General features: G+C 46.0%; 1 protein-coding gene across 4 annotated transcripts in view; it reads left to right on the top strand.

Annotated features, from left to right (window-relative positions):
* The window catches only part of LOC106561750 (homer protein homolog 2), a 108,939-nt gene extending 102,698 nt beyond the window's left edge, over positions 1-6,241 (top strand). For all 4 annotated transcript variants that reach the window (XM_082969787.1, XM_082969786.1, XM_082969788.1 and 1 more), the window contains exon 9: positions 5,338-6,241. In XM_082969787.1, the coding sequence (XP_082825913.1) occupies positions 5,338-5,526 (189 nt within the window). In that variant the 3' untranslated portion in view covers positions 5,527-6,241. The remainder of the gene's footprint in view (positions 1-5,337) is intronic.
* Positions 6,242-24,109: the final 17,868 nt, after the last annotated feature.

Raw genomic sequence — 24,109 nt, 5'->3', positions numbered from 1 at the left:
AGGCTCCACACTCAGAATTCCAATCGAGTGTAACATCGTAAGCAGTAGAGGATTATGGGTCATCATCCGTGACCGATTTGATCCGTGACCGATTTGAGCCGTGACTGATTTGAGAATCCGTGCCGATGCAGGAGTGGGCGGCCCATAGCTCAGACCTAGTCCTCAAGTGCTGACGAAGGAACCAGAGTTCCAGGATCCTGTCATTGGTTGCCAGCATCCGTGTTGAACAGGGGTTAGCCAGGGGCCGCCCGTGCTCAGCATGCAGGTAGCGTAACAGGAAATTGAAGACCAGGCAGTGCTAGTTCTTGTTATGATGACTGATGTTCCATTGCTATTTCTTCATCGCTGAGTGCATAAGTACTGTTTACATGTAAGTGTCCATAATACAATATCATTTTAGATATCATGCTAGATTAAAGGGACTGAAGAACCCATGAAAGCCATCAAACAAACCGCCTCTAGCAAACTTTAATGTAAACCCAACACCATTGCCTTAAGTGAACTCAAACTTGTGCTACTGAGAGATGGTCTTGATATGCACGTTGGTCTCTGTGGTATGGTAGCTGGTCTCCAGTAGAGACAGATCTGTCAACCAGGTGAAAGAGTTATGGCACATTCAGATAGTAGAACGGGGGTATTGAACTCTGACCCTTTGAGGTCCAGACTACTTCTGGTTGTCTGTCGTACCTGATAATTCTTTGCTCCCGTCTAGTGTTCTAGGTCTAAATCAGTCCCTGATTAGAGAGGAAGAATGAAAAGTTAAAGAGCAGCGGGACTGGCTTGGAAGGCCAGATTTAGAATATCGGAGGGCCAGATTTAGAATTTGATTGGGATTGGGCCTCCCGAGTGGCACAACGGTCTAAGGCACTGCATCGCAGTGCTAGAGGCATCACTACAGACCCAGGTTCGATCCCAGGCTGTATCACAACCGGCTGTGATCGGGAGTCCCATAGGGCGGTGCACAACTGACCCAGTGTCGTCCGGGTTAGGGGAGGGTTTGGCCTGGGGGGATTTACTTGGCTCATCGCGCTCTAGCGACTCCTTGTGGTGGGCCGCACATCTGCAGGCTGGCCTCAATCGTCAGGTGAACGGTGTTTCCTAAGTGGGCGGGTGTTAAGAAGCGTGGTTTGATGGGTCATGTTTCGGAGGATGCATGAGTCAACCTTCGCCTCCCGAGCATGTTGGGGAGTTGCAGCAATAAGACAAGATTGAAATTGGGGAGAAATCATTTTTCATTGGACCCCCCGGTGTAGAGAGAACATGATTAGCTGCTATGTAGACAGAGGAACCATATCAGCAATATACAGTGCCTTTGGAAAGTACTCAGACCGCTTGACTTTTTCCAAAATTTGTTACGTTACAACCTTATTCTAAAATGGATTCAATAAATAAAAATCCCCAGCAATCCACACACAATACCCCACAATGACATCACAATACCCCATAATGACATCACAATACCCCATAATGACAAAGCGAAAACAGGTTTTGGGGAATTTATGCAAATGTATTAAAGATACTTATGGGGTCTGAATACTTTCCGTAAGTATTCAGACCCTTTGCTATGAGACTCGAAATTGAGCTCAGGTGCATCCTTGTTTCCAATGAACCTTCCAGAAGGACAACCATCATTACAGCACTCCACCAATCAGGCCTTTATGGTTGGGTGGCCAGACGGAAGCCACTCCTCAGTAAAAGGCACATGACAGCCCACTTGAAGTTTGCCAAAAGGCACCTAAAGACTCAGACCTTGAAAAACAAGATTCTCTGATGAAACCAAGATTGAACTCTTTGGCCTGAATGCCAAGCGTCACATCTGGAGGAAACCTGCCACCATCCCTACGGTGAAGCATGGTGGTGGCAGCATCATGCTGTAGGGATGTTTTTCAGCGGCAGGGACTGGGAGACTAGTCAGGATCGAGGTAAAGATGAATGGAGCAAAGTACAGAGAGATCCTTGATGAAAACCTGCTCTAGAGCACTCAGGACCTCAGCCTGGGGTGAAGGTTCACCTTCCAACAGGACAACGACCGTAAGCACACAGCCAAGACAACGCAGGAGTGGCTTCAGGACAAATCTCTGAATGTCCTTGAGTGCTCCAGCCAGAGCCCGGACTTGAACCCGATCGAACATCTCTGGAGAGACCTGAAAATAGCTGTGCAGCAACGCTCCCCATCCAACCTGACAGAGCTTGAGAGGATCTGCAGAGAAGAATGGGAGAAACTCTCCAAATACAAGTGTGCCAAGCTTGTGGCGTCATACCCAAGAAGACTCGATGCTGAAATCGCTGCCAACGGTGCTTCAACAAAGTACTGAGTAAAGGGTCAGAATACTTATGTAAATGTGATATTTTATTTTTTATAAATTAGCAAACATTTCTAAAAACCTATTTTTGCTTTGTCATTATGGGGTATTGTGTGTAGATTGATGATGGAAAAAATGTATTTAATACATTTTAGAGTATGGCTGTAACATAACAAAATGTGGGAAAAGTCAAGAGGTCTGGATACTTTCCGAAGGCACTGTACATAATATATCTACCCAGACTATTTTCTGTTTAGACTGCTGCTGTAAACCTGAGTAATACAGGGTAAAGCTGTATCGGTGGCGACGCTCTATGGATAGTATATATTTGTGGTTCTGATGTGAAGCTGTATGTATCGGTAGTGACAAGGTAATAGTATATGTTTCTGAATGAGATGTGAAGCTGTATGTATCGGTAGTGACATGGTAATAGTATATGTTTCTGAATGAGATGTGAAGCTGTATGTATCGGTAGTGACAAGGTAATAGTATATGTTTCTGAATGAGATGTGAAGCTGTATGTATCGGTAGTGACAAGGTAATAGTATATGTTTCTGAATGAGATGTGAAGCTGTATGTATCGGTAGTGACAAGGTAATAGTATATGTTTCTGAATGAGATGTGAAGCTGTATGTATCGGTAGTGATGCTGTGTGGATAGGAGCTGTGTTGTTGTGGTTCTGATGTGATCTATATGAGTAGTGAAGCTATATCAGTAATGATGTTATATATATATCGGTAGTAACTCACCTCCCTCGGTCATCTGACAGCCTCACAGCGTATTTCCTCAGCCAAGCTGTCATCGGTGCGGTGCCATGTAGACCAACTATGGAGGGGAATAAAACCAACAATGACATGCCTCAAATACTTCAGCTTCAGGTCCAACCCAGCTAGATGGAGTAGGGAGGGGAATAAAACCAACAATGTCTTGGCTCCGATGCCTCCTCTCCCTTTAGACACAATGGATCAGAGAACCCCCTCAGTAAGCTATTTGACATAGACTCAAATAGCACTGACATTCCTGTTCAAAGCAATATTCACTAGTGGTTGTCATGGCAGAATAGCTCAGAACACCACTGAGCAGCGCAGAATGCTGCTCTCTTCTCTGTCAAACACATGCAGCAACAATGGTAACACGTTAGCATCTCCACCATATTGGATGTATTGTATCACACTAAAGCTCCATGGTCTGAAGGGGTTATATCCATTCTATTAACTCTAGCTCTATACCAGACAGTATCAGTAGTGTCTGGTCCAGTGGTCTCTCTATTTAAAGCGGGTTATATCCATTCTATTAACTCTAGCTCTATACCAGACAGTATCAGTAGTGTCTGGTCCAGTGGTCTCTCTATTTAAAGCGGGTTATATCCATTCTATTAACTCTAGCTCTATACCAGACAGTAGCAGTAGTGCCTGGTCCAGTGGTCTCTCTATTTAAAGCAGGTTATATCCATTCTATTAACTCTAGCTCTATACCAGACAGTATCAGTAGTGTCTGGTCCAGTGGTCTCTCTATTTAAAGCGGGTTATATCCATTCTATTAACTCTAGCTCTATACCAGACAATATCAGTAGTGTCTGGTCCAGTGGTCTCTCTATTTAAAGCGGGTTATATCCATTCTATTAACTCTAGCTCTATACCAGACAGTATCAGTAGTGTCTGGTCCAGTGGTCTCTCTATTTAAAGCAGGTTATACCCATTCTATTAACTCTAGCTCTATACCAGACAGTATCAGTAGTGTCTGGTCCAGTGGTCTCTCTATTTAAAGCAGGTTATATCCATTCTATTAAGTCTAGCTCTATACCAGACAGTATCAGTAGTGTCTGGTCCAGTGGTCTCTCTATTTAAAGCAGGTTATATCCATTCTATTAACTCTAGCTCTATACCAGACAGTATCAGTAGTGTCTGGTCCAGTGGTATCTCTATTTAAAGCAGGTTATATCCATTCTATTAACTCTAGCTCTATACCAGACAGTATCAGTAGTGTCTGGTCCAGTGGTCTCTCTATTTAAAGCAGGTTATATCCATTCTATTAAGTCTAGCTCTATACCAGACAGTATCAGTAGTGTCTGGTCCAGTGGTCTCTCTATTTAAAGCAGGTTATATCCATTCTATTAACTCTAGCTCTATACCAGACAGTATCAGTAGTGTCTGGTCCAGTGGTCTCTCTATTTAAAGCAGGTTATATCCATTCTATTAACTCTAGCTCTATACCAGACAGTATCAGTAGTGTCTGGTCCAGTGGTCTCTCTATTTAAAGCAGGTTATATCCATTCTATTAACTCTAGCTCTATACCAGACAGTATCAGTAGTGTCTGGTCCAGTGGTCTCTCTATTTAAAGCAGGTTATATCCATTCTATTAACTCTAGCTCTATACCAGACAGTATCAGTAGTGTCTGGTCCAGTGGTCTCTCTATTTAAAGCGGGTTATATCCATTCTATTAACTCTAGCTCTATACCAGACAGTATCAGTAGTGTCTGGTCCAGTGGTATCTCTATTTAAAGCAGGTTTCCCACACAGTGATCAGGTTTCAACAGTCAGCTGAGAAATGCCACCAGGCACCAGCGTAGACCTCCTATTTTAGCTCCCTCCCTCCCTCTCCCTCCCTCCTCCTCGCTCTCCCTCCCCCCTCTCGCTCGCTTCCTCCCTCCTCCTTGCTTTCCCTCCCCCTCCCTCCCTCTCCCTCCCTCTCCCTCCCTCCTCCTCGCTCTCCCTCCCCCTCCCTCCCTCTCCCTCCCTCCTCCTCCCTCCCTCCTCCTCGCTCTCCCTCCCCCTCTCGCTCGCTCCCCCTCTCCCTTTCGCTCTTTCTCTCCTCCCCTTCTCCCCCTCCATATTCTCTCAACCTAATAAACTTGCTAAATTAGCGACTAATATACGTTATTGTCTCTTATCTGTAGGCTGAGGTGAAAGTTATAGATACTGCCATAACATTATAAATATCTAACTTCATATTTCCAATCTCTTTAGACAGCTGAGGTGAATTTAAAACGTTATTATATCAGTAATCTAACTCCATAATCTCTGTCTCTTTAGGCTGCTGAGGTGAAGAACAAGGACCTGGAGGATAGGATAGAGGGTCTTCAGGCCGACATCGAGGACAGCCAGTCCAAGCAGGGCATCGTGAAGGGAGAGCTGAAGAAGTTCATGGACGTCCTGGATGGGAAGATTGATGAGCTGCACGAGTTCCGGCAGGGCCTGTCCAAACTAGGGGTGGATAACTGAGGGAGGAAGGGAGAGGAGAGAGGGATGGAGGGATGACTAGTTAGTGATGGAGGGTTTATAAATACCTTCAGGACAGGACTCTGTGGCGCCACTCCCCCAAAGTGGAGACCACACTGAACCAATCAGCTGTAAACACACTACACTACACAGTACAGAGAGGGAGGGATGGAAGAGAGGGGGGGGGGTAGAAAGAGGCCAGGCAGGGGATCACCTGATGGTTCCATCTGGTGTATCAGTCAGTCAGTTTTCTGGAACTAGAACCTAGAGTCTCTCTCTGGTTACTGCTCTGTCTCTGTGGGGGGGGGGACAGGTTCCAGTTCTAGAACAGGTGACAGGTTCTATAGTTCTGTCTGTTGTTTCTACAGGCTGAACTAAGAAGGAAGAAAGGGTTTAAAAGGGCTACATGTATTTAAACTACATCAACTAATGCAGTACAGCAACAGTTAAGTAATAATCACACGTTATCCTACTGGCCTCTTTATGACATGAGGGAAATATAGAAGATATATACTTTTTAAGACTTGTCTTTATATTGTTGCTTCATGTCGATCTCAGGTGTGTTTAAAGACAGTTTGTTACTTGTTAGTTAATATGCGCATACACGACAAATACATGACACGGCGGTGTCATCAAGTGCCTCAGGAGAACCGGCCAAACTAGACGGATGATGACCATGCATCACCATAGTAACACACTAATTAAATATTGCTCTGAAAATTAAAAATGTTTAAACATTATTTAAGGAATCCTAGTAGTGTGACAACCACGACAGGACAACAACAACCACGACAGGACAACAACAACCACAACAGGACAACAACAACCACGACAGGACAACAACAACCACGACAGGACAACAACAACCACGACAGGACAACAACAACCACGACAGGACAACAACAACCACAACAGGACAACAACAACCACGACAGGACAACAACAACCACGACAGGACAACAACATCCACGACAGGACAACAACAACCACGACAGGACAACAACATCCACGACAGGACAACAACAACCACGACAGGACAACAACAACCACGACAGGACAACAACAACCACGACAGGACAACAACAACCACGACAGGACAACAACATCCACGACAGGACAACAACAACAACCACGACAGGACAACAACAACAACCACGACAGGACAACAACAACCACGACAGGACAACAACAACCACGACAGGACAACAACAACCACGACAGGACAACAACAACCATGACAGGACAACAACAACAACCACGACAGGACAACAACAACAACCACGACACGACAACAACAACAACCACGACAGGACAACAACAACAACCACGACAGGACAACAACAACAACCACGGCAGGACAACAACAACAACCACGACAGGACAACAACAACCCACGACAGGACAACAACAACAAAGGCAGGACAACAACAACAACCACGACACGACAACAACAACCACCATGACAGGACAACAACAACCACGACAGGACAACAACAACAACCACGACAGGACAACAACAACCACCACGACAGGACAACAACAACCACCACGACAGGACAACAACAACAACCACGACAAGACAACAACAACAACCACGACAGGACAACAACAACAACCACGACAGGACAACAACAACAACCACGACACGACAACAACAACCACCACGACAGGACAACAACAACCACCACGACAGGACAACAACAACAACCACGACAGGACAACAACAACAACCACGACAAGACAACAACAACAACCACGACAGGACAACAACAACAACCACGACAGGACAACAACAACAACCACGACACGACAACAACAACCACCACGACAGGACAACAACAACCACCACGACAGGACAACAACAACAACCACGACAGGACAACAACAACCACCACGACAGGACAACAACAACAACCACGACAGGACAACAACAACCACCACGACAGGACAACAACAACAACCACGACAGGACAACAACAACCACCACGACAGGACAACAACAACCACCACGACAGGACAACAACAACAACCACGACAGGACAACAACAACAACCACGACAGGACAACAACAACCACGACAGGACAACAACAACCACCACGACAGGACAACAACAACAACCACGACAGGACAACAACAACCACCACGACAGGACAACAACAACAACCACGACAGGACAACAACAACAACCACGACAGGACAACAACAACAACCACCACGACAGGACAACAACAACAACCACGACAGGACAACAACAACCACCACGACAGGACAACAACAACAACCACGACAGGACAACAACAACAACCACGACAGGACAACAACAACAACAACCACGACAGGACAACAACAACAACCACCACGACAGGACAACAACAACAACCACGACAGGACAACAACAACAACCACGACAGGACAACAACAACCACCACGACAGGACAACAACAACAACCACGACAGGACAACAACAACCACCACGACAGGACAACAACAACAACCACGACAACCACGACAGGACAACAACAACAACCACGACAGGACAACAACAACCACGACAGGACAACAACAACCACCACGACAGGACAACAACAACAACCACGACAGGACAACAACAACCACCACGACAGGACAACAACAACAACCACGACAGGACAACAACAACAACCACGACAGGACAACAACAACAACCACGACAGGACAACAACAACAACCACCACGACAGGACAACAACAACAACCACGACAGGACAACAACAACCACCACGACAGGACAACAACAACAACCACGACAGGACAACAACAACAACCACGACAGGACAACAACAACAACAACCACGACAGGACAACAACAACAACCACCACGACAGGACAACAACAACAACCACGACAGGACAACAACAACAACCACGACAGGACAACAACAACCACCACGACAGGACAACAACAACAACCACGACAGGACAACAACAACAACCACGACAGGACAACAACAACAACCACGACAGGACAACAACAACCACCACGACAGGACAACAACGACAACCACGACAGGACAACAACAACAACCACGACAGGACAACAACAACCACCACGACAGGACAACAACGACAACAGGACAATAACGTCAACAACACGACAATAACAACAACAGGACAAAATGAGAAAGAAGAAGAAGAGGAGAAAAAATGAGAAAAATCTTGTTTGAAAAAGTAGTTCTGTTGATGATGTCATAATGATGACATGAGACTGTGAAGGGAATGAACAGATGTTTGGTTCAATAACAGAAGTTTAAAGGGTTTCAGTAAACATCAGCCTTTTGAATCTGCAGTCAGTCTGCAGGACTGTAATGTAATGCGCATAAGAAATGAAGACGAGGCTCCTTTTAGAAATGTGAATAGATGAAACCAGGACTTTATAGTCCGAGGAGGCAGAGAAACCCTAAACTATGCTAGACAACCTGTTTGTAATGAGTGCAATGTTTAATGAGGATTTTGCATGAATAATACTTCAGATTTCTTTCTGTCAGTTTTAGAGAACAAAAGTATGAAGTATGTCTTTAAAATCTGTTGTTCATATAGGATATGTGCTTCCTCCACTACTTTGGTCTGTTTGTTTTGTTAGTATGGTCAGTGGGGATATTTTAGTGGGGACTTGGTTGTTGCTGCTGGCTGGGTGAACTATAAACTAGGAACTATGGGTCTTTAAATCAACCCTGTGAGTTATTTAGCTGATTTTCTTTGTGTTTGTGCCTATCGCATTTAGTCTCTCTCTCTATGGAAATGGCCCCAGTATATATCACATTACCTTAACGTGTGGATGTTTCGCTACAGATATAATATATGGACCCATTTTTCTGGGCTCAACTTTTATATAATATAATATTTTGGGAGCGGGTATGGTGTGATGATATTATACAGTCCCTCCGTTTAAAAAAACAACAGAAGTCTACCTTTTATAGAACGCAGCCATGCCATGATGAACTGTATTTGAATATTGTACTACAGCAACTGATACACCAACAGAGACATCTTGTTGTGGGATGTCTGTGAGTAACACCATAATGCAAGTGGATATATTTCTATCACTGTTTTGAGAAATGTTTTCACAAGATGGGAGTGTGTCTACGGATGGACTATATAGCTTTCCCTTGTTCCTCATGTAACCACTACATCCTCTGTGTGTACAGACTTCCAATAGGCTGAACCTGATCAATATAGCACCTTCTCCTTCTTGTCAATCAAATGACTCCACTTCTGTGACTCCTGGTTAATATTGTTCCATATAGAATTGACAGTTGTTAAACTATAGTTTAATTACAAATATGTGGTCTATGTTTCTTCTGTCTCCATACATTTCAACAAGGCACTGAAGCATATTGTTAACGCACTGACTAATCATTCTGTGTCATCTGGTCATTGTGAAGCTAGCCTGATCCCAGATCTGTTTTGTGGTCTATGTTTCTTCTGTCTCCATACATTTCAACAAGGCACTGAAGCATATTGTTAACGCACTGACTAATCATTCTGTGTCATCTGGTCATTGTGAAGCTAGCCTGATCCCAGATCTGTTTTGTGGTCTATGTTTCTTCTGTCTCCATACATTTCAACAAGGCACTGAAGCATATTGTATCCTTAATAAGGCTCGAGGAGGTGTGGTATACGACGCAACACAGAGTGCCTGGATACAGCCCTGAGCCGTGGTATATTGGCCATATATCACAAACCCCCGAGGTGCCTAATTGCTATTATTTATTATTATTTATTTATTTCACCTTTATTTAACCAGGTAGGCCAGTTGGGAGCAAGTTCTCATTTACAACTGCGACCTGGCCAAGATAAAGCAAAGCAGTGCAACACAAACAACACAGAGTTACACATGGAGTAAACAAACGTACAGTCAATAATACAATAGAAAAATCTATATACAGTGTGTGCAAATGAAGTAAGATTAGGGAGGTAAGGCAATAAATAGGCCGTAGTGGCGAAGTAATCACAATTTAGCAAATAAACACTGGAGTGATAGATGTGCAGAAGATGAATGTGCAAGTAGAGATACTGGGGTGCAAAGGAGCAAAAAAATAACAATATGGGGATGAGGTAGTTGGATGGGCTATTTACAGGTGCAATGATCTGTCAGCTGCTCTGACAGCTGGTGCTTGAAGTTAGTGAGAGAGATATATGAGTCTCCAGCTTCAGTGATTTTTGCAGTTCGTTCCAGTCATTGGCAGCTGAGAACTGGAAGGAAAGGTGGCCAAAGGGGGAATTGGTTTTGGGGGGGACCAGTGAAATATACCTGCTGGAGCGTTTGCTACAGGTGGGTGCTTCTATGGTGACCAGTGAGCTGAGATAAGGTGGGGCTTTATCTAGCAAAGACTTATAGATAACCTGGAGCCAGTGGGTTTGGCGATGAATATGAAGCAAGGGCCAGCCAACGAGAGCATACAGGTCGCAGTGGTGGGTAGTATATGGGGCTTTGGTGACAAAATGGATGGCACTGTGATAGATTGCATCCAATTTGCTGAGTAGAGTGTTGGAGGCTATTTTGTAAATGACATCGCCGAAGTCAAGGATCGGTAGGATAGTCCAGTTTTACGAGATTATGTTTGGCAGCATGAGTGAAGGATGCTTTGTTGCGAAATAGGAAGCCGATTCTAAATTTAATTTTGGATTGGAGATGTTTAATGTGAGTCTGGAAGGAGAGTTTACAGTCTAGTCAGACAGCTAGGTATTTGTAGTTTTCCACATATTCTAGGTCAGAACAGGCAGGGGCTGGTAGCGATCGGTTGAAGAGCATGCATTTAGTTTTACTTGCATTTAAGAGCAGTTGGAGGCCACGGAAGGAGAGTTGTATGGCATTGAAGCTCGTCTGGAGGGTAGTTAACACAGTGTCCAAAGAAGGGCCAGAGGTATACAGAATGGTGTCGTCTGCGTAGAGGTGGATCAAAGAATCACCAGTAGCAAGAGCGACATCATTGATGTATACAGAGAAAAGAGTCGGCCCGAGAATTGAACCCTGTGGCACCCCCATAGAGACTGCCAGAGGTCTGGACAACAGGCCCTCCGATTTGACACACTGAACTCTGTCTGAGAAGTAGTTGGTGAACCAGGCGAGGTAATCATTTGAGAAACCAAGGCTGTTGAGTCTGCCGATAAGAATGTGGTGATTGACAGAGTCGAAAGCCTTAGCCAGGTCGATGAATGCGGCTGCACAGTAATGTCTTTTATCGATGGTGGTTATGATGTTGTTTAGGACCTTGAGCGTGGCTGAGGTGCACCCGTGACCAGCTCGGAAACCAGATTGCATAGTGGAGAAGGTACGGTAGGATTCAAAATGGCCGGTGATCTGTTTGTTAACTTGGCTTTCGAAGACCGTAGAAAGGCAAGGTAGGATAGATATAGGTCTGTAACAGTTTGGGTCTAGAGTGTCTCCCCCTTTTGAAGAGGGGGATGACTGCGGCAGCTTTCCAATCTTTGGGGATCTCCGACGATACGAAAGAGAGGTTGAACAGGCTATAAACTGGTTACCAACGTAATTAGAGCAGTAAACATACATGTTTTGTCATACCCGTGGTATACGGTCTGATATACCACGGCTGTCAGCCAATCAGCATTCAGGGTTCGACCCACCCAGTTTATAAACACTAACTAATCATTCTGTGTCATCTGGTCATTGTGAAGCTAGCCTGATCCCAGATCTGTTTGTGTTGTGCTTAGCAAACGGATCAACTCTGAAATCTAACCAGCTAGAGTAGGTTTCTCCAACTCTGATCTTACTGCTGGGATAGAACTACAGGCTGCCTACCTGGAAGCTCTCCAGGAAAATGGAAACTGACAACTCAGCTTCTCTCTAACACAGATTGGTACCGCTGCACAGTACCTGCCTGTAACACAGCTTGGTACCGCTGCACAGTATCTGCCTGTAACACAGCTTGGTACCGCTGCACAGTACCTGCCTGTAACACAGCTTGGTACCGCTGCACAGTATCTGTCTGTAACACAGCTTGGTACCGCTGCACAGTATCTGTCTGTAACACAGCTTGGTACCGCTGTACAGTATCTGTCTCTAACACAGCTTGGTACCGCTGCACAGTATCTGCCTGTAACACAGCTTGGTACCGCTGCACAGTATCTGTCTGTAACACAGCTTGGTACCGCTGCACAGTACCTGTCTCTAACACAGCTTGGTACCGCTGCACAGTACCTGTCTCTAACACAGCTTGGTACCGCTGCACAGTATCTGCCTGTAACACAGCCTGGTACCGCTGCACAGTATCTGTCTGTAACACAGCTTGGTACCGCTGCACAGTATCTGTCTCTAACACAGCTTGGTACCGCTGCACAGTATCTGTCTGTAACACAGCTTGGTACCGCTGCACAGTACCTGTCTCTAACACAGCTTGGTACCGCTGCACAGTACCTGTCTCTAACACAGCTTGGTACCGCTGCACAGTACCTGTCTCTAACACAGCTTGGTACCGCTGCACAGTATCTGCCTGTAACACAGCTTGGTACCGCTGCACAGTATCTGTCTCTAACACAGCTTGGTACCGCTGCACAGTATCTGTCTGTAACACAGCTTAACCGCCTACCATCTCCCAGCAGACCAACAGTGTTCTCTCTAGTACTGGACACTGTCTGTCTGACTGGCTCCTATCAACCTCCTCTCTAGGATAGAGAAAGTGGGAGTTTGGACTGAACTCTGTGCTACCAGGGATGCTTCTCAATACGTTTCCAGTGGCTTTCTCTCCCTCTCCTCCTGTGAGTGTTAGTGCAAGAAAGACAAGGGTTCATCTCAAGTCTTCAGTAGCTTCCTCTACTTTTCCCTCCTCCCCCTTGTCTCTCACCAGGGCAATCTCTTTCACCCATCCAGTTCTTTCACAGACTGATACAGGTAGAGGAGGTGAGGACCCTTCAGATAGAGGATCCATCAGGTAGAGGAGGCGAGGATCCTTCAGGTAGAGGAGGTGAGGATCCTTCAGGTAGAAGATCCATCAGGTAGAGAAGGTGAGGACCCTTCAGGTAGAGGAGGTGAGGATCCTTCAGATAGAGGATCCATTAGTTAGAGGAGGAGAAGATCCTTCAGGTAGAGGATCCAACAGGTAGAGGAGGAGAGGATCCTTCAGGTAGAGGAGGTGAGGATCCTTCAGGTAGAGGAGGAGAGGATCATTCAGGTAGAGGATCCATCAGGTAGAGGAGGAGAGGGTCCTTCAGGTAGAGGAGGTGAGGATCCTTCAGGTAGAGGAGGTGAGGACCCTTCAGGTAGAGGAGGTGAGGATCCATCAGGTAGAGGAGGAGAGGATCCTTCAGGTAGAGGAGGTGAGGATCCTTCAGGTAGAGGTGAAGATCCTTCAGGTAGAGGAGCTGAGGACCCTTCAGGTAGAGGTGGAGAGGATCCTTCAGGTAGAGGAGGTGAGGATCCTTCAGGTAGAGGAGGTGAGGATCCTTCAGGTAGAGGATCCTTCAGGTAGAGGAGGAGAGGATCCTTCAGGTAGAGGAGGAGATGATCTTTCAGGTAGAGGAGGAGAAGATCATGCAGGTAGAGAATCCATCAGGTAGAGGAGGAGAGGATTCTTCAGGTAGAGGAGGTGAGGATCCTTTAGGTAGAGGATCCTTCAGGTAGAGGATCCTTCAGGTAGAGGAGGTGAGGATCCTTCAGGTAGAGGATCCTTCATGTAGAGGAGGTGAGGATCCATGTTAGATTACTGGGACGCGGCTCCTAGCTACTCTCCCACGTCTTCTCATCGTGGAAATGGTTGCAGTGGTGGAATCAGAGGAAAGGTTGCCTAGGCAACTTGATCCACTCACTCGCGTATTGATTTAACTCTTGTTGTAAAGTGGCTATGTGGAAATTATCGACTGTCGTACAGACACCTCTGTCCAGGGGATCTCTCTCTCCCCCTCTCCACGCTCTCCCTCTTTCTCTCTCCCTTTCTCTGCCCCCTCTCTTGGATATATTTAATTAGCTCTGAAAATCAATCATCCTTTCACAACAAATTAGACTCATGGATGTTTGTTTCCCTCATATAACCTTGTATTGCCCCCAACACTCCAACACACAGGGAGAGGTCAGTTGTGGTTGTGTTGTCATGGCAAATGTGTAGGAGGTCGACTGTACAGTTCTAGAACACAGAATCCTTTTTTCTTTTATTGCTTTGCCAACACTTCTAGGGAGGTAAGTGATGCATTGTGGTTATGTTCTAAGCAAAGAGTATTTTAAATACAAATTGCAGCACACCAGTAATATTTTATGCTCCACATTTTCTCAAATATTGACTTTTTTTATTCCTCCATGCACCTGGATTTACGTAATAAACTACCTCGTCTGGCTACCAAACATTAATATTGCTCTTTCCATGACAGACTCACCAAGTGAATCCAGGTCTAAGCTATGATCCCTTATTGATGTAGCTTGTTAAATCCACTTCAATCAGTGTAGATGCAGGGGAGGAGACAGGTTAAAGAAGCATTTTTAAGCCTTGAGACATTAATTGTGTATGTGTGCCATTCAGAGGGTAATCAAATACTTTTTTCCCCTCACTGTATCACCACCTGTCAAAAATGTTATAAAATGATTGACATTTTAATGAGGGAAATAAGTATTTGCCCCTCTGCAAAACATGACTTAGTACTTGGTGGCAAAACCCTTCTTGGCAATCACAGAGGTCAGACGTTTCTTGTAGTTGGCCACCAGGTTTGCACACATCTCAGGAGGGATTTTGTCCCACTCCTCTTTGCAGATCTTTTCCAAGTCATTAAGGTTTCGAGGCTGACGTTTGGCAACTCGAACCTTCAGCTCCCTCCACAGATTTTCTATGGGATTAAGGTCTGGAGACTGGCTAGGCCACTCCAGGACCTTAATGTGCTTCTTCTTGAGCCACTCCTTTGTTGCCTTGGCCGTGTGTTTTGGGTCATTGTCATGCTGGAATACCCATCCACGACCCATTTTCAATGCCCTGGCTAAGGGAAGGAGGTTCTCACCCAAGATTTGACGGTACATGGCCCCGTCCATCATCGATTTGATGCGGTGAAGTTGTCCTGTCCCCTTAGCAGAAAAACACCCTCAAAGCATAATGTTTCCACCTCCATGTTTGACGGTGGGGATGGTATTCTTGGTGTCATAGGCAGCATTCCTCCTCCTCCAAACACGGCGAGTTGAATTGATGCCAAAGAGCTCCATTTTGGTCTCATCTGACCACAACACTTTCACCCAGTTGTCCTCTGAATCATTCAGATGTTCATTGGCAAACTTCAGACGGGCATGTATATGTGCTTTCTTGAGCAGGGGGACCTTACGGGCGCTGCAGGATTTCAGCCCTTCACGGCGTAGTGTGTTACTAATTGTTTTCTTGGTGACTATGGTCCCAGCTGCTTTGAGATCATTGACAAGATCCTCCCGTGTAGTTCTGGGCTGATTCCTCACCGTTCTCATGATCATTGCAACTCCACGAGGTGAGATCTTGCATGGAGCCCCAGGCCGAGGGAGATTGACAGTTATTTAGTGTTTCTTCCATTTGCGAATAATCACACCAACTGTTATCACCTTCTCACCAAGCTGCTTGGCGATGGTCTTGTAGCCCATTCCAGCCTTGGTCTACAATCTTGTCCCTGACATCCTTGGAGAGCTCTTTGGTCTTGGCCATGGTGGAGAGTTTGGAATCTGATTGATTGATTGCTTCTGTGGACAGGTGTCTTTTATACAGGTAACAAACTGAGATTAGGAGCACTCCCTTTAAGTGTGCTCCTAATCTCAGCTCGTTACCTGTATAAAAGACACCTGGGTGCCAGAAATCTTTCTGATTGAGAGGGGGTCAAATACTTATTTCCCTCATTAAAATGCAAATTAATTTATAACATTTTTGACATGTGTTTTTCTGGATTTTTTGTTGTTATTCTGTCTCTCACTGTTCAAATAAACCTACCATTAAAATTATAGACTGATCATTTCTTTGTCAGTGGGCAAATGTACAAAATCAGCAGGGGATCAAATACTTTTTCCCTCACTGTAGTTGTGGTGGTGGTGATAGTAGTGGTGGTGGTGGTGGTGATAGTAGTGGTGGTGGTGGGGGTGATAGTGGTGGTGGTGATAGTACTGGTAGTGGTAGTGGTGGTGATAGTAGTGGTGGTAATGGTGGTGGTGATAGTAGTGGTGGTAATTGTAGTGGTGGTGGTGATAGTAGTGGTGGTGGTGATAGTGATAGTGGTGGTGATAGTAGTAGTGGTGGTGGTGATAGTAGTAGTGGTGGTGATAGTAGTGGTGGTGGTGATAGTAGTGGTGATTGTGGTGGTGGGGGTGATAGTAGTGGTGATAGTAGTGGTGGTGGTAGTGGTGGGGATAGTAGTGGTGGTGATAGTTGTAGTGGTGGTGGTAGTAGTGGTGGTGGTGGGGGTGATAGTGGTGGTGGTGATAGTACTGGTAGTGGTAGTGGTGGTGATAGTAGTGGTGGTAATGGTGGTGGTGATAGTAGTGGTGATAGTAGTGGTGGTAATTGTAGTGGTGGTGGTGATAGTAGTAGTGGTGGTGGTGATAGTGATAGTAGTGGTGATAGTGGTGGTGATAGTAGTAGTGGTGGTGGTGATAGTAGTAGTGGTGGTGGTGATAGTAGTGGTGGTGGTGATTGTGGTGGTGGGGGTGATAGTAGTGGTGCTGGTGATAGTAGTGGTGATAGTGGTGGGGATAGTCGTGGTGGTGATAGTAGTGGTGGTGGTAATAGTAGTGGTGGTGATAGTAGTGGTGGTGGTGATAGTAGTGGTAGTGTTGATATTAGTGGTGATAGTGGTGGTGATAGTGGTGTTGGTGGTGGTAGTAGTGGTGGTGGTGATAGTAGTGGTGGTGGTGATAGTAGTGGTGATAGTTGTAGGGATAGTAGTGGTGATAGTAGTGGTGGTGGTGATAGTAGTGGTGGTGGTGATAGTAGTAGTGGTGGTGATAGTAGTAGTGATAGTAGTGGTGGTGGTGATAGTAGTGGTGGTGGTGGTAGTAGTGGTGGTGGTGGGGGTGATAGTGGTGGTGGTGATAGTACTGGTAGTGGTAGTGGTGGTGATAGTAGTGGTGGTAATGGTGGTGGTGATAGTAGTGGTGATAGTAGTGGTGGTAATTGTAGTGGTGGTGGTGATAGTAGTAGTGGTGGTGGTGATAGTGATAGTAGTGGTGATAGTGGTGGTGATAGTAGTAGTGGTGGTGGTGATAGTAGTAGTGGTGGTGGTGATAGTAGTGGTGGTGGTGATTGTGGTGGTGGGGGTGATAGTAGTGGTGCTGGTGATAGTAGTGGTGATAGTGGTGGGGATAGTCGTGGTGGTGATAGTAGTGGTGGTGGTAATAGTAGTGGTGGTGATAGTAGTGGTGGTGGTGATAGTAGTGGTAGTGGTGGTGGTGATAGTGGTGGTGATAGTGGTGGTGGTGATAGTAGTAGTGGTGGTGATAGTAGTGGTGGTGGTGATAGTAGTGGTGATTGTGGTGGTGGGGGTGATAGTAGTGGTGATAGTAGTGGTGGTGGTAGTGGTGGGGATAGTAGTGGTGGTGATAGTTGTAGTGGTGGTGGTAGTAGTGGTGGTGGTGGGGGTGATAGTGGTGGTGGTGATAGTACTGGTAGTGGTAGTGGTGGTGATAGTAGTGGTGGTAATGGTGGTGGTGATAGTAGTGGTGATAGTAGTGGTGGTAATTGTAGTGGTGGTGGTGATAGTAGTAGTGGTGGTGGTGATAGTGATAGTAGTGGTGATAGTGGTGGTGATAGTAGTAGTGGTGGTGGTGATAGTAGTAGTGGTGGTGGTGATAGTAGTAGGGTGGTGATTGTGGTGGTGGGGGTGATAGTAGTGGTGCTGGTGATAGTAGTGGTGATAGTGGTGGGGATAGTCGTGGTGGTGATAGTAGTGGTGGTGGTAATAGTAGTGGTGGTGATAGTAGTGGTGGTGGTGATAGTAGTGGTAGTGTTGATATTAGTGGTGATAGTGGTGGTGATAGTGGTGTTGGTGGTGGTAGTAGTGGTGGTGGTGATAGTGGTGGTGATAGTAGTGGTGGTGGTGATAGTAGTGGTGATAGTTGTAGGGATAGTAGTGGTGATAGTAGTGGTGGTGGTGATAGTAGTGGTGGTGGTGATAGTAGTAGTGGTGGTGATAGTAGTAGTGATAGTAGTGGTGGTGGTGATAGTAGTGGTGATAGTAGTGGTGGTGGTGGTGATAGTCGTGGTAATAGTAGTGGTGGTGATAGTGGTGGTGGTGGTGATAGTAGTGGTAGTGATAGTGGTGGTGGTGGTGGTAGTAGTAGTGGTGGTGGTGATAGTATTGGTGGTGATAGTGGTGGTGATGATAGTAGTGGTGGTGGTGATAATAGTGGTGATAGTAGTGGTGGTGATAGTGGTGGTGGTGATAGTAGTGGTGGTGGTAATAGTAGAGGTGGTGGTAGAGGTGGGTTAGCCTGAAGTGGATCAGTACAGTGAGAATACAGTAATGTTTACATCCCACTAACTGACACTATCAGTGGGTATAATGTAGACCAGTGTTCTCCTCACTACGCCCATTGTTTCTAATTACACTCTCATTGACCCCTGACCTCTCCTATTCATGCCAGGGCTTTCACACATAACCTACACTAGCAGCTAACTCTCTTTTTAGTGGTCTGTCTCTCTCCTCCCCCTCTTTCTACAGTATCTATGTGTGATGGGTGGTGTGTGGGCGACTTGGTGAAACATGATTGTGTGTGTATGTGTTTGATTGCAGAGATGGCACTGTGGCCTAGCCACCGCCGAGACTCGCTGTTGCCATAGTTACGGCGGCAGCCGGGATTTCTCATTGACGCTAGCTCGGTTGGGGTTTGCCCAACACCTGCGGTGAGTTCCTCTCGAGGAGTGTGTGTGTCCCTTCTGTCACCCAGAGGTGCCAGGATGTCACCAGGAGGCATGTGTATATATACACACACACACACACCCACACAGTTAACAGCTAAGAGGATGTAGCGAGGCACAGAGCAGTAGAGCCCTGCTGTAAGTAAGATGATGCTGAATAGCATCCTCACAGTTACAAAACCTATAACTACCCTACGGATACTGTGGCACTCGCTTTGTCTAGGGGTCCTAGTTACATGGTCTATAACCTGAGTGAACATGTGTCTAGGAGTCCTAGTCCTAGTTACATGGTCTATAACCTGAGTGAACATGTGTCTAGGGGTCCTAGTTACATGGTCTATAACCTGAGTGAACATGTGTCTAGGGGTCCTAGTTACATGGTCTATAACCTGAGTGAACATGTGTCTAGGGGTCCTAGTTACATGGTCTATAACCTGAGTGAACATGTGTCTAGGGGTCCTAGTTATATGGTCTATAACCTGAGTCAACATGTGTCTAGGGGTCCTAGTCCTAGTTACATGGTCTATAACCTGAGTGAACATGTGTCTAGGGGGTCCTAGTTACATGGTCTATAACCTGAGTGAACATGTGTCTAGGGGTCCTAGTCCCTAGTTACATGGTCTATAACCTGAGTGAACATGTGTCTAGGGGTCCTAGTTACATGGTCTATAACCTGAGTGAACATGTGTCTAGGAGTCCTAGTCCTAGTTACATGGTCTATAACCTGAGTGAACATGTGTCTAGGGGTCCTAGTTACATGGTCTATAACCTGAGTGAACATGTGTCTAGGGGTCCTAGTTACATGGTCTATAACCTGAGTGAACATGTGTCTAGGGGTCCTAGTTACATGGTCTATAACCTGAGTGAACATGTGTCTAGGGGTCCTAGTTATATGGTCTATAACCTGAGTCAACATGTGTCTAGGGGTCCTAGTCCTAGTTACATTACATTTTACATTTACATTTTAGTCATTTAGCAGACGCTCTTATCCAGAGCGACTTACAAATTGGTGCATTCACCTATAATATCCAGTGGAACAACCACTTTACAATAGTGCATCTAAATCTTTTAAGGGGGGGGGGTTAGAAGGATTACCTTATCCTATCCCAGGTATTCCTTGAAGAGGTGGGGTTTCAGGTGTCTCCGGAAGGTGGTGATTGACTCCGCTGTCCTGGCGTCGTGAGGGAGCTTGTTCCACCATTGGGGTGCCAGAGCAGCGAACAGTTTTGACTGGGCTGAGCGGGAACTGTGCTTCCTCAGAGGTAGGGAGGCGAGCAGGCCAGAGGTGGATGAACGGAGTGCCCTTGTTTGGGTGTAGGGCCTGATCAGAGCCTGAAGGTACGGAGGTGCCGTTCCCCTCACAGCTCCGTAGGCAAGCACCATGGTCTTGTAGCGGATGCGAGCTTCGACTGGAAGCCAGTGGAGAGAGCGGAGGAGCGGGGTGACGTGAGAGAACTTGGGAAGGTTGAACACCAGACGGGCTGCGGCGTTCTGGATGAGTTGTAGGGGTTTAATGGCACAGGCAGGGAGCCCAGCCAACAGCGAGTTGCAGTAATCCAGACGGGAGATGACAAGTGCCTGGATTAGGACCTGCGCCGCTTCCTGTGTGAGGCAGGGTCGTACTCTACATGGTCTATAACCTGAGTGAACATGTGTCTAGGAGTCCTAGTCCTAGTTACATGGTCTATAACCTGAGTGAACATGTGTCTAGGGGTCCTAGTTACATGGTCTATAACCTGAGTGAACATGTGTCTAGGGGTCCTAGTCCTAGTTACATGGTCTATAACCTGAGTGAACATGTGTCTAGGGGTCCTAGTTACATGGTCTATAACCTGAGTGAACATGTGTCTAGGAGTCCTAGTCCTAGTTACATGGTCTATAACCTGAGTGAACATGTGTCTAGGGGTCCTAGTTACATGGTCTATAACCTGAGTGAACATGTGTCTAGGGGTCCTAGTTACATGGTCTATAACCTGAGTGAACATGTGTCTAGGGGTCCTAGTTACATGGTCTATAACCTGAGTCAACATGTGTCTAGGGGTCCTAGTCCTAGTTATATGGTCTATAACCTGAGTGAACATGTGTCTAGGGGTCCTAGTTATATGGTCTATAACCTGAGTGAACATGTGTCTAGGGGTCCTAGTCCTAGTTACATGGTCTATAACCTGAGTGAACATGTGTCTAGGGGTCCTAGTCCTAGTTATATGGTCTATAGAGTGAACATGTGTCTAGGGGTCCTAGTCCTAGTTATATGGTCTATAACCTGAGTGAACATGTGTCTAGGGGTCCTAGTCCTAGTTATATGGTCTATAACCTGAGTGAACATGTGTCTAGGGACCCTAGGCCTAGTTACATGGTCTATAACCTGAGTGAACATGTGTCTAGGGGTCCTAGTCCTAGTTACATGGTCTATAACCTGAGTGAACATGTGTCTAGGGGTCCTAGTCCTAGTTACATGGTCTATAACCTGAGTGAACATGTGTCTAGGGGTCCTAGTTACATGGTCTATAACCTGAGTGAACATGTGTCTAGGGGTCCTAGTTACATGGTCTATAACCTGAGTGAACATGTGTCTAGGGGTCCTAGTTACATGGTCTATAACCTGAGTGAACATGTGTCTAGGGGTCCTAGTTATATGGTCTATAACCTGAGTCAACATGTGTCTAGGGGTCCTAGTCCTAGTTACATGGTCTATAACCTGAGTGAACATGTGTCTAGGAGTCCTAGTCCTAGTTACATGGTCTATAACCTGAGTGAACATGTGTCTAGGGGTCCTAGTTACATGGTCTATAACCTGAGTGAACATGTGTCTAGGGGTCCTAGTCCTAGTTACATGGTCTATAACCTGAGTGAACATGTGTCTAGGAGTCCTAGTCCTAGTTACATGGTCTATAACCTGAGTGAACATGTGTCTAGGGGTCCTAGTTACATGGTCTATAACCTGAGTGAACATGTGTCTAGGGGTCCTAGTCCTAGTTACATGGTCTATAACCTGAGTGAACATGTGTCTAGGAGTCCTAGTCCTAGTTACATGGTCTATAACCTGAGTGAACATGTGTCTAGGGGTCCTAGTTACATGGTCTATAACCTGAGTGAACATGTGTCTAGGGGTCCTAGTTACATGGTCTATAACCTGAGTCAACATGTGTCTAGGGGTCCTAGTCCTAGTTATATGGTCTATAACCTGAGTGAACATGTGTCTAGGGGTCCTAGTTATATGGTCTATAACCTGAGTGAACATGTGTCTAGGGGTCCTAGTCCTAGTTACATGGTCTATAACCTGAGTGAACATGTGTCTAGGGGTCCTAGTCCTAGTTATATGGTCTATAGAGTGAACATGTGTCTAGGGGTCCTAGTCCTAGTTATATGGTCTATAACCTGAGTGAACATGTGTCTAGGGGTCCTAGTCCTAGTTATATGGTCTATAACCTGAGTGAACATGTGTCTAGGGACCCTAGGCCTAGTTACATGGTCTATAACCTGAGTGAACATGTGTGTTTATGTGAGATCTGAGTTTGAGGACCGTGTTGGATGGACATGTGCCCGTGGAGACAGCAACCTCACCTCACCTTGGTCCAGGGAGACAGCAACCTCACCTCACCTTGGTCCAGGGAGACAGCAACCTCACCTCGGTCCAGGGAGATAGCAACCTCACCTCGGTCCAGGGAGACAGCAACCTTACCTCGGTCCAGGGAGATAGCAACCTCACCTCGGTCCAGGGAGATAGCAACCTCACCTCTCCTTGGTCCGGGGAGACAGCAACCTCACCTTGGTCCGGGGAGACAGCACCTCACCTCGGTCCAGGGAGACAGCAACCTTACCTCTCCTTGGTCCGGGGAGACAGCAACCTCACCTTGGTCCGGGGAGATAGCAACCTTACCTCTCCTTGGCTCCATTCGGATGATAGATGTAATCTACACCTCCATTAGGATGATAGATGTAATCTACACCTCCATTAGGATGATAGATGTAATCTACACCTCCATTAGGATGATAGATGTAATCTACACCTCCGTTAGGATGATAGATGTAATCTACACCTCCGTTAGGATGATAGATGTAATCTACACCTCCATTAGGATGACAGGTGTAATCTACACCTCCATTAGGATGATAGATGTAATCTACACCTCCATTAGGATGATAGATGTAATCTACACGCTCCGTTAGGATGATAGATGTAATCTACACCTCCAGTTAGGATGATAGATGTAATCTACACCTCCATTAGGATGATAGATGTAATCTACACCTCCGTTAGGATGATAGATGTAATCTACACCTCCAGTTAGGATGATAGATGTAATCTACACCTCCATTAGGATGATAGATGTAATCTATCACCTCCAGTTAGGATGATAGATGTAATCTACACCTCCCATTAGGATGATAGATGTAATCTACACCTGTTAGGATGACAGAAAACTTTAGTTTAATGATTTTTCAATTTGAGCGTGATTATTTCGGTATAACCTTTACTTTCTCACTCTGATATTCTAATGTGGGTGTGGCTTCGTGACAATGATCAAGAGCAGCTGCTCACCAATTTGACGGCTCCAACGCAGTTCCATCTCCAACACCCCCAGTTAACGTGTGATCTGATTGAATCTAAACTTGCTAACAAAGCCCAGATCAGAGGCTTCTGGCCTCCTCTCTCTCTCCAGAACTGTCAGCACCGGTCTCCTTACCAAACAGGCTCAGCATCTGGACAACGTAGCTGCTGCCCCCTGGGGGATGGAGTGTATCCTGGAT

The sequence above is a fragment of the Salmo salar genome, chromosome 26 (assembly GCF_965601325.2).
Source record: "Salmo salar chromosome 26, fSalSal1, whole genome shotgun sequence".
Lineage (NCBI taxonomy): Eukaryota > Metazoa > Chordata > Actinopteri > Salmoniformes > Salmonidae > Salmo > Salmo salar.
This window is presented reverse-complemented; position numbering and strand designations above follow the sequence as displayed.